The sequence below is a fragment of the Chiloscyllium plagiosum genome, chromosome 21 (genome assembly GCF_004010195.1).
Source record: "Chiloscyllium plagiosum isolate BGI_BamShark_2017 chromosome 21, ASM401019v2, whole genome shotgun sequence".
NCBI classification, from domain to species: Eukaryota; Metazoa; Chordata; class Chondrichthyes; order Orectolobiformes; family Hemiscylliidae; genus Chiloscyllium; species Chiloscyllium plagiosum.
The window spans coordinates 4403176-4413612 of NC_057730.1; the positions used below are offsets into that span (position 1 = coordinate 4403176).

The window sequence follows — 10437 nt, forward strand, 5'->3', positions numbered from 1 at the left end:
ACTTCCTCTGGCAGCACATTCCATACAAACACCACCCTCTCCATGAAAAAGTCACCTCTTAGGTCCCTTTTAAAACTTGCCCCTCTCACCTTAAACCTATGCTCTCTAGTTTTGAACTCCCTTATCCTGGGAAAAAGACCTTGGCTATTTGCCCTACCTATGCCCACTCATGATTTTATAAATCTCTATATGATCACCCCTCAGCCTCCTGGTCAGCATCTCCCGATAGCTCAAACACTCCAACCCTGGCAACATCATGAAAAGTTCCTATTCCTTTCAAGATCTCACTGCATTAATACAATTTGTCCCTTTGAAAACACACACTCTTCATCCCTTTTTTCTGATAAATTAATTGCATTATAAATTTATAAACTTGTGTAAAGCCTTAATGACCACTTTTATCCCTACTGCACTACCTATCTGTTAATAATTTGGATATAATAATAATTAGGAAAATTCTGTAAATCCTCATCTGTAGTGGGTAAGTTACTTGAGAAAATCCTGAGAGGTAAGATATACATGCATTAGAGAGACAGGGTTTGATTTGAAGTAGTCAGCATGGCTTTGTGTATGGGAGATCATGCCTCACAAATTTGTTAGAGTTCTTTGTTGAAGTGACCAGTAAGGTTGATGAGGGCAGGGTGGTGGATGTAGACTATTGCTTTTCAGTAATGCCTTTGATAAGGTTCCATATGGTAGGCTGCTTTGGAAGGTTAGATCGCATGGAATCCAGGGGAAGCTGGCAAATTGGATACATAGCTGGCTTAATGGGAGGAAGCAGAGGGTAATAGTGGAAGGATGTTAGTTGAACTGGAGGCCTGTGACTAGTGGTGTGTCTCAGGGGTTTGTGCTGGACACACTCCTGTTTGTTCTCTATATCAATGATTTGGATGAGAATGTCCAAGGCATGATTAGTAAGTTTGCAGATGACACTAAAATAGATGGCATTGTGAGGAAGATTATCAGAAATTGCAGCAAGGCCTTGATCAGCTGGGTGTGTGGGCTGAGAAATTGCAAATGGAGTGTAATATAGCTAAGTGTGAGGTCTGGCATTTTGTAAAGTCAAATCAAGGTAGGCATTTCATGGTGAATGGTAGGGCCTTAAGGACTGTAGTGGAACACAAGGATTGAAGTTCAGATTCACAGTTCTCTGAAAGTGGAGTCACAGGGAGACAGGGCAGTGAAGAAGACTTTTGGAATGCAGGCCTTCATCAGTCAGGGTATTGAGTATAGAAGTTGGGAAGTTATGTTGCAGTTATACAGGATGTTGATGAGGCTGCACTTCGAGTATTGTGTTCAATTTTGGTCACCTTGTTATAGGAAGGATGTTATTAAACTGGAAAAAGTGCAGGAGAAATTTACAAGGGTGTTGCCAGGACTCGAGGGTCTGAGTTACAGGGAGAGGCTGGACAAGGTCGGACCTTTTTCTTTAGAGCATAGGAGACTAAGAGGGGGTATTATGGAAGTGTGCAAGATCATGAGAGGTATGGATAGGGTGAGTGCACTCAGCCATTTTCCCAGGGTTGGGGAATCGAGGATCAGTTTAAGGTGAGTGCAAAAAGAATAAAAGGGAACCTTTGGGGCAACTTTTTTACACAGAGCGTAGTATGCATATGGAATGAGCTGCCCGCAGAAGTGGTTGAGGTGGGTACATTAACAAAATTTAAAAGGCATTTGGGAAAATACATGTATAGGAAAGGATTGGAAGGATATGGGCCAAGTGCAGGGTAATGGAGTTAGCATGGATGACCATGTGGTTGGCATGGACCAATTTGGGATGAAGGGCCAGTGTCCGTGCTGTAGGACTCCATGGCTCTCCGACTCTCTATGATTTACAGAATAATGAATAAAATTTATAGGTGAACACTAATCTTTGGCCAAAGTATTCCACAGTTTTTCATGTACTTAATTCTGGCATTGGATTGGAGTTGTCAGCAACAGTTACCTGTTTCACAATTGTTCTTTTTCCATTTAAACCATCAGAATTAGTCAACCTGGGCAGCAATTCCTGAGTGAATTCAGGACCACGGCCAGCAACCACAAGACCAACGTTACCATGAGCGGTTTCCAAGCACTGGAGTGGAATTCAGCCTCTTCAAACTCAAACTAGTGAAATTGGTGATCACGTTCTATTTGCCGAAAATATCTGACATCAATGATTCAACTTTAGGTAAGAATATATGGTACACAGCATCTTACTGTTAGGTAACCTGTGGTTTGCTAAGACTAGACTAAAGCAGTGATTAACTGGGACCTTTCATTGTGTTAAAATAATTCATCTCAGGATTTGTTCAGTTCTCTTGATGAATTGGACACTATATCAGAAACAGGATGGTATATCATGTGCAGTCTCATGAGAGGAAATAGTTTTTTTTGGGGGTGTGATATTTAAATACAACGAACATTATTAGAATAGAAACTTCTAAAGAAAAGTCATATTCAATTCAAAATGTTAAGTTTGTCTCCATGGATGCTGCGAAACCAGCTGAATTTCTCCAGCATTTTCTCTTTTTTGTTTCAGATCTACAGTCCTTTTGCATTCATTTTACTGCCACTTCTCTCTCAGGTCGTCCCACTTTGAAGATATTCGTTTTTGTTGTTATCTATTTCCCTTCTAGTGTTCAATAAGGTACTCACCAAAACGTGCTTTCACAGCCACATCTTCCTTCATAGTGACTGTGTCCAGCTCCAACTTAGCCCTCATTCTAACTGAAGATCCTTTCTTCATGTTTTGCATCAACCAGAGGCACATAATGCCCCTTTGACATCAGTTCTTGTTGCATCCTGAGATCCACCCTCAGTGCCATGTGCCTCTACCTCCATCAGCAACCTCCATCTCCATCAGTACCACACTATCTCTAAGCTGTCCTAGCCCCTAGTACAATCTAATTCTTCATCTCATTCAACACGTTAACAGGGTTCAAAGAGATTTACCAAGAAATTGCTGGGAATGGAAGGTTTGAGTTATAGGAAGAGCCTAGATAGGCTGAGACTTTTTTCACTGGAATGTAGGAGGTTGACAGATGATCTTGTAGAGGTTTGTAAAATAATGATGAGTAGGGATAAGGTGAATGGTCGATGTCTTTTCCGGAGGGTGGGGTATTTCAAAACTAGGGGGCATTTTTTAAGGTAAGAGGAGAAAGCTGTTGAAAAGACATCGGGGACAGTTTTTTTACAGGGAGTTGTTTGTGTGTGGAATGAACTTCCAGAGTAAGTGATGGATGCAGACACAGTTACAATGCTTAAAAGACATTTAGGTAAGTTCATGAATAAGAAAAGTTAGGAGGGATATTGGCTAATATTTTAGCATGGACTGGTTGGACTGAAGTGTCTGTTTCTCTGCTATATGACTCTAAGATACCCTTCCTCTTCCTTTCAGGAGTTGTAGAGCAACATTTCTAAAGTAGAGTTATATTGGACTGGAAACATTAACTCTGCTTCTCTCTTCACAGATGCTATGAGACCCACTGAGTTTTTCCAGCACTTTCTGTTTGTATTCTTACAGCAGGGCTGTATCACTTCTTACAGAACACAGTCAATTTATCATCAGTGTCTGCTCTCCAGTAGAGTACATCTGTGGGGGATACCGACGAATAACAAGACACTGCACATGTGGTGCATATTGTATGAAAAATTAGATAGATGCTAAAAGAAATAAATTAGTTGTTACTATAATGGCTTATAAATTCCACTTTATTTGCTTTACAAAGCATTTTAGTCTAAGCACAGAGCACCAGATTTTTAACTCCTCTGAGATTGAATGTGTGTTGAACAAGTCAAAATCTCTGTTTTTAAATCTTTGTGCATTAAATTATTTTTGAAACATCTTTTGGCACCTACCACGCTAACTAATGCACACAGATTTAGCAAATCATTTAACTGAAGTTATACATGATATTGTCATTAGTTAAGCTTTCCTAGAGGAAATAGTTGTGAGTCATTCAGAAAGAGAGTATTCCCAGAAACAGGTGTTATTCTTCTGCATTTTTATGCCTGGAGGCCAATGGTTCAATTCTTACTTTGTTTTGTAGTCAAGTGTAAATAACACAGTGTGGCAGGTAAGGGAGGAAAGTATGATATCTGAACAACACAATTTACAATATTGAGTCTAAAGTGGAATACAGCAGTTAAAGACCCCTGTGATTCAATGTCAAAAATCAAATCAAAATTTATACTACCCCATTTTAGCTTATTTTCTTTTTGACACATATGTTTTACCACAATTTTATACTAAGAAGACATTATAATATTTTAATGGATGGCAGTGCAGCTACAATAAATTTAATACATTAGTCTGCAATGTTGTTTAAAAAAGCTCAGTTTTTACAAAGTAACCTAAGATGAAATGTGGTTAAAATTCTATTAAGCTGGCCATTGAAGTTATTTCCCAAAAGACCAAAGTGCAGTCAGATTAAATTTGCCCTTGTCTGTTCCCACAGTCAAATCGGCATTTTAGTTTTATTATTAACATACTGTACATAGATCCCCTGGAGGCCCAGTGGAGAATGGGTACAGCACTGAGAATTAAGTTGTACAGACCAGCAGGCCCCAAATTTGATTGCTGGTCTGAGTCGTCTTTTTGATCTCAATTGGATTCAGTAACTTAGGATAAGAGTGTAAATTCAGCTAAGGTTCCTGAATGTCTAACTACAGATCTGAGAAAAGACACTTGGGTGAAGCATTTAAATGGTGTTCTTGGCATTTATACTATTAACAATACACATCTGTAAAAAAATGTGCATGTTTATTTTAACATACCTGAACAAAGCACATTTCTGATTAATGAGCATAATGATTTGCCAATGTAGTTTAAGTGTTATGAACACAATTCTATTCATTATTCCTTTAAAGTGATGTTAAATTACTTGTGTTTTTTAAAGAGTGGATTCGCTGATTGTTTATTTACAGATTTTACATTCTGGAACATATTCATGAATGGGACAATAACAGAAGTATTCCATTGCCAATGAATTGTGCCTACCCAAACAGAACACTGACTGAACTGACGTATATTAATGCGATAGCATTAAGCAAGTACACCTTCTACTGAATTTCATGAGTACAATGTCCAAAGACGAAGTGACCTGCAAGATTAGTGCAGTATACAAACACAAGGAAAGGAGGCCAAAGAAGCCTCATTATATTCCAAGACCATGGGGAAAACCTTACAATTACAAATGTTTCCAGTGTCCATTCACCTGCATGGAAAAATCACACCTTTACAACCACATGAAGTACAGCTTGTGCAAGAACTCCCTTTCATTGCTAATTGATTCTGACTGGCCTTACAAGAAGAGCAATGTTCTTAATTCTGATCTGCGTTTACTACAAAATGCTGCTGAACGCATTCGAACAGAAAAGGCTAGTGAGGCGTTCGAAAGCAGTGACCCCAATTCTGTTCCGGGAGATACTTCCAGCAAAGTTTCCGACGGGTGGAATGCCTCCAATACCAGTAGAGAATTAAGCCCAGACGTGACCATTTTGGAGGGTTCCGATAAACAGGCTCACTCTTTAAGAGACAGGGGAAAGCCAAGCTTTGCCATTGAAGCAGAGGCAACAGAGCAAGTGCAGGAGTCCAGATGTTCACCTGACACTGACATGCAGCCTCCCCCAAGAAACAAAATGGCTAAACTGAGCAAAAAAGCTGAAACTGATTTCATCATAACTGATGTCTTTGCCCTGAAGGATTCAGTCACGAAGAATAAGATAATACCAGCTGCAGGACTGGAGGCCAAACTGAAGCAGTACAGGCTTCCTAAGAACTATGTGAGCAATGATGGTACTCTCATGGAACAGTGGAGGCTGATCACATCTGGACAGCGAAGAAATGCAGCTGATGTTTCTCCACCATCTGCCAATACTAACGTGATTCCATGCTATCCACCACCATCCTACAGGGACTATCAGGAGCCACAAGGGATAAATCTTTCAGTGCTTGGAGTTAATTACCCAATGAACCAAAACCTGTTCTCATATTTGAGTCCCGGGATCACTCCAAATGCAACAACCCCTGCCCAAGTGGCTCACCTGCCTTTCCTAGCCTCATCTCCTCAGTTAGTCCATCCTCACTCTGGGCATTTACAATCAACACATCTTCCAGAAAGATCTCCAGCCCCATCAAGATTCTTCTACCCACTTTTGTTCGAACACACATTCAGTTCATTAGGGAACAAGGTGACAACAGACAAAGAAAACCAGGAGCGAACAAATTCCACATCTCCGAGCATTCTTCCAACTCAACCACGCGATATTCCCAATAAAACCCTTTTGCGTAAGGTCCCTGCTCTGAGGCCTCAAACGAGCCACTGTTCTGGTCAACTGGATGTGTTCTTAGCTGATACCAATCACAAGTCCCTTTTATCACACGGTGATCAAGAAAAATGCTCAACATCATCTATCGAAAAGACTGCAATATCTCACAAAAATAACATCAACTTCAAGTCACCAACCAAAACATGTAAGGACTTGAGAGATGTCCAAGATGTGCTCTTTCCACCTCAGCTCCAAAAAGGGCCAAAGACATGCATGCAAATTTCTTCAGGAGTCAGTGAACCTTTAATAAACTTAGCAGAACATAAGGCACAGTCATCAGTATTTTCACTGGACCCAAAAGCCAACTCAACCAGATCAACACTACCATTAGATCCTCTTACAGCAGAGAAGTTAAAGCAAACAAACAGTGGGTGAGTTAACAATTTATGCAAGTTTGTAAGATGTCCATCTGGTTGTCAGCTCAGATTTCATAATGGTACTGCTTTACCAGATTGGAAATATGCTTCCTGATCCTTACACATGTGTGTTCTATTTGTTAAACAAACTTACTCATAAATGAATTAATTACAGACATAGGTATTGACAGCATTGATGAAGGATGGGTGTTAAATGTAGGTGCTAATAGATTGTATCCCCTCCCCTTCATCTTCCCTTCTACCAGGGTCTTGTTTGCATGGATTTGATCTCAGTCCAGTTGATCTGCACAGACTTGCCATTAACACCAAACAGTAACACCAACTCTTTTTCTGTATCACTTCTCTACTCTCCTTAGCATTCCCTTTACCTTTTGCTCTCAGCACCCTAATGCTGCGTTCCACTGTTCCTCTTTCCTCCCTTTTCCAGCAGCATAAAAATGATCACTTTTTCAGTCCCCTTCTGTTCTGAAGAAGAAATGTATTGGACTCAAACCTCTGCTTTTCTCTCCAAGCATGTTGGGTTTCTCAACACTTTTTTTCTGTTTTTCTTCAATAACTGGCACTACTGGGTTTAGAAACAAAAATGAGCCAGTGCTTCATCACAACGTGAGTGAAAATACAAGTGAAAATTCTAATTTCTCAGAGGACCAAAGGAATTAGGAACAATAAATCATTCAAACCCTCAAACCCATTCTGCCATTCCACAAGGTCATTAATGATTTGATTATAATCTCAACTTTACTTTCCTATGCGACCTTCCAAAACTTTGGACCCCCTTGTCTGTCAGAAATCTGTCCAACTCAGTTTAGAATAAGTTCATTGACCCAACATCCATTAACTCTCTGTGGAGGCTGAACATCAAAGTCAGGAATAGAGAACAGAGGTGGAAATGGAATCCATCAAATTAATGGTTGGAATGCAAGACAATGTTAGTCACAGAAACGTTCTCTCAGGTGAGGGGAAAAGGAAATTGAAGGAGAGTGAGAGAGATTTATAGGACAACTGAGAAGTGAACATGAAAGTAGGAAGGCAGAAAGTTTCAGGGAGAGAGTTCTGAAGCACAGAATGGTGAATGAAGTGCAAAGTAAATCATAGAATTTACTATGGAAAGGAAATTTATGAATGCCAAATGATAGCCTTATTTGAAAAGCATGATCAACTCTAAATGAACCATGACTCTTACCTTAATCATTTGGATTTTGCAATAGTTAATTGCTCAAGATAACTGCTTCTGAATAAATACTTTCAAATATAACTACTTTGGTTTGGTGTTTACTTACACATTTCCTGTGTCTGTGTGGGTTTCCTCCGGGTGTTCCAGTTTCCTCCTACAGTCCAAAGATGTGTAGGTTAGGTGAATTGGCCATGGGAAATTACCCATAATGTTCAGGGACGTGCAGCCTAGATGCATTAGTCAGGAGTAAATGTAGAATAATAGGGTAGGGGAATGGGTTTGGTTACTCTTCGGAAGGTCGGTGTGGAATTGTTGGGCTAAATAGCCTGTTTCCACTCTGTCGGTATTCTGTGACATTCAAGATAGAATTGCCTCATGAGTTTTTCTTAGAAAATGTTCATAATTGTACATTACTAGCTCAAGAAACATGCTGTAAGAGATTTTTAAAAACTGCATTTTTAAGCTGCTGTCTAAATTCTCAACAACTTCTCAAAGTGTTCCTTGGCCAACTAATTCCTTTCAAATTATGGTCAATATCATCACATGAGGAGGTTTTGCACCCTATTTAGAATCCAGAAGACTCCACATCCACAAAACAGAACCTTCCCATGACCGTTATCTTTTCATTTTCTTTTATGTTTACTGATTTCTTCATCACAAATTATCAATAGGACAAAAGTTCAGTTTATTTAGTGCACAGAATGATGGAGGGGATTGGCTTTCTACAGCACGACTGTAACTTCACTCATTAAAAGGCAATTAAGGCAGAAATCACTGGAAATCTAGTGTCTGACGACATTCATTTGGGAAGGTTGTAAAATTACTAACTTTCGCTCATGAGAAACTGGCAAAATATTGAAACAATCTCCTCTCCACAAATTCGGCTCTGCTACATGCTCAACTCCTACCCACTCTGATACATGTCCATAGTTAGCAACTCAATGTAGTTACTAATATCATATCATTTTATGTAATGAGCTGTTTAATGTGAAGTTTCAGTATTAGGTTATCTCCTTGGAGTCACTTGCCTTTCTGTAGAAATTTGACCCTTCATATGAACTTTAGGAATGAAATATTTGATAGTTTTAACAGCAGTTAACTCTATAAAGGCACCTTGCGTGGGGTAGAGTGCATCTTAAATGCTTCTTAATCATCTTCTGTAGTAGCTGGTTTTTACTAATAAGTGAATTAGACTCACAACGAAAATCTTGATAAATAATATAAGGTGAAAGCCAAACTGAAGTTTTGACTAATCCCAACTTTACATTCTGTTTATATAACAGGAATTTTAACATTGTTTTTAACAGTTTACAGCCTTGCGTTGAGAGTTTTTCAACTCATCAAAATGCTTTTCTCCAATGGAACACAGAGACTAATGGAATGGCCAAAGAACGTCATAGAGACAGTCCAGAGTTCAGGCATCAATCCCCAGCTGAACCTTCTCCGAAAAGTAACAGCCTGTGTAAATCTAGGAGAATGTCCCACTATCTTCAGAAAGCCCAGGAGAAAGGTGACTCCGCAGTGCTGATAGACGATCTCTACAAGGTGATGCATGAATACCAAGATGTTGAAGAACAGCTTTGTTTTGTGGACAATGAAGACACACCTGGGCAGAAACAACTCAGGGGCCAGCTCACAAAGATTAGAAAGGAACTGCTGCATATCCGACAGGCACTAGAAGAGACTAACAAGCAGAGTGAAGGACCCCTGGACCTCTCTGTCAAAAAGTCCCTTGATGGCCTTGTAAAGCACAGTTCGAGCAATGATGCCTCAGAAGAAGCAGTTGAAAAATGTGTCAATCAGAAAACAAGTTTTGAGGAAGTAAGGCTAATGGGCAATAAGTGTAAAGAAAGCAAATTCACGGTTCAAGAAAGCTGTTTTGGAGACTCTGAAAACACCTCATTGGATTTGTGCATCAAAATACACAACTTTGAAAGACTGAAGACTTGTTCTGACGTCAACACAAGTACAATCAGTAAGGCAGACCCAACTGAACCAAACAATCCACAGCTGCTCAGGAGTGTTTCCACAGAGCGGACCTTTGTAAACAGAACAACAAAGTGTGAAGCAGACTCCAGTGTGCCTCTTAGGTCACTATCGAGCCATAGCCAGAACGAAGGCGAGAGATTGTGCACCCTCAACCCTTTAGTGGCTGAGACGTTAGGATTGGTAAAGCAGAGTAGGATTATTTGAATCCAGCAATGTGAGGAAGAAAGCACTGTGAAATTTGGTGCATATGTAGACATATGAGAGCAATTATTGAGCAGCACTGGAACAGATCCATGCAATATCTGAACTGAATTGCAAATATTGTTGAAATTGGAATTTTATCGAAAAGAACAAAATGGAATCCCCTTTGATAATCAAAGTCTTGAGCTCCTGTATACTGCATGACAGAAGATGCCCCATCAAATCCATACTCATCAATTATGAATATTCTATGTGTTAGTGTTCAGAGCTCTGTTATTGCTTACTATAGACAGGTGTACATGGTACAAATCATATCCAAGAAATTTTAACTCCAGTTTTTGTCCAAAATTATGCCCATTTAGATAAACCAATATAACAGAATAG

At 39.6% G+C, this 10437-nt stretch overlaps 1 protein-coding gene across 1 annotated transcript; it reads left to right on the top strand.

The window, feature by feature from the left end:
- The first annotated feature begins 5046 nt into the window (after positions 1–5046).
- Positions 5047–10229, top strand: prr35 (proline rich 35). The gene is made up of 2 exons (XM_043711054.1): positions 5047–6683; positions 9171–10229. The coding sequence occupies exons 1-2, from the start codon at positions 5056–5058 to the stop codon at positions 10054–10056; spliced, it is 2514 nt and encodes an 837-aa protein (XP_043566989.1). The 5' UTR covers positions 5047–5055; the 3' UTR covers positions 10057–10229.
- The last annotated feature ends 208 nt before the right edge of the window (positions 10230–10437 follow it).

Excerpts from the sequence above, each read along its gene's own strand:
- prr35 (XM_043711054.1), top strand. The coding sequence starts at position 5,056 with ATGAGTACAATGTCCAAAGACGAAGTGACCTGCAAGATTAGTGCAGTA. Across the intron at positions 6,684-9,170 it reads TTAAAGCAAACAAACAGTGG|TTTACAGCCTTGCGTTGAGA; the intron begins GTGAGTTAACAA and ends TGTTTTTAACAG.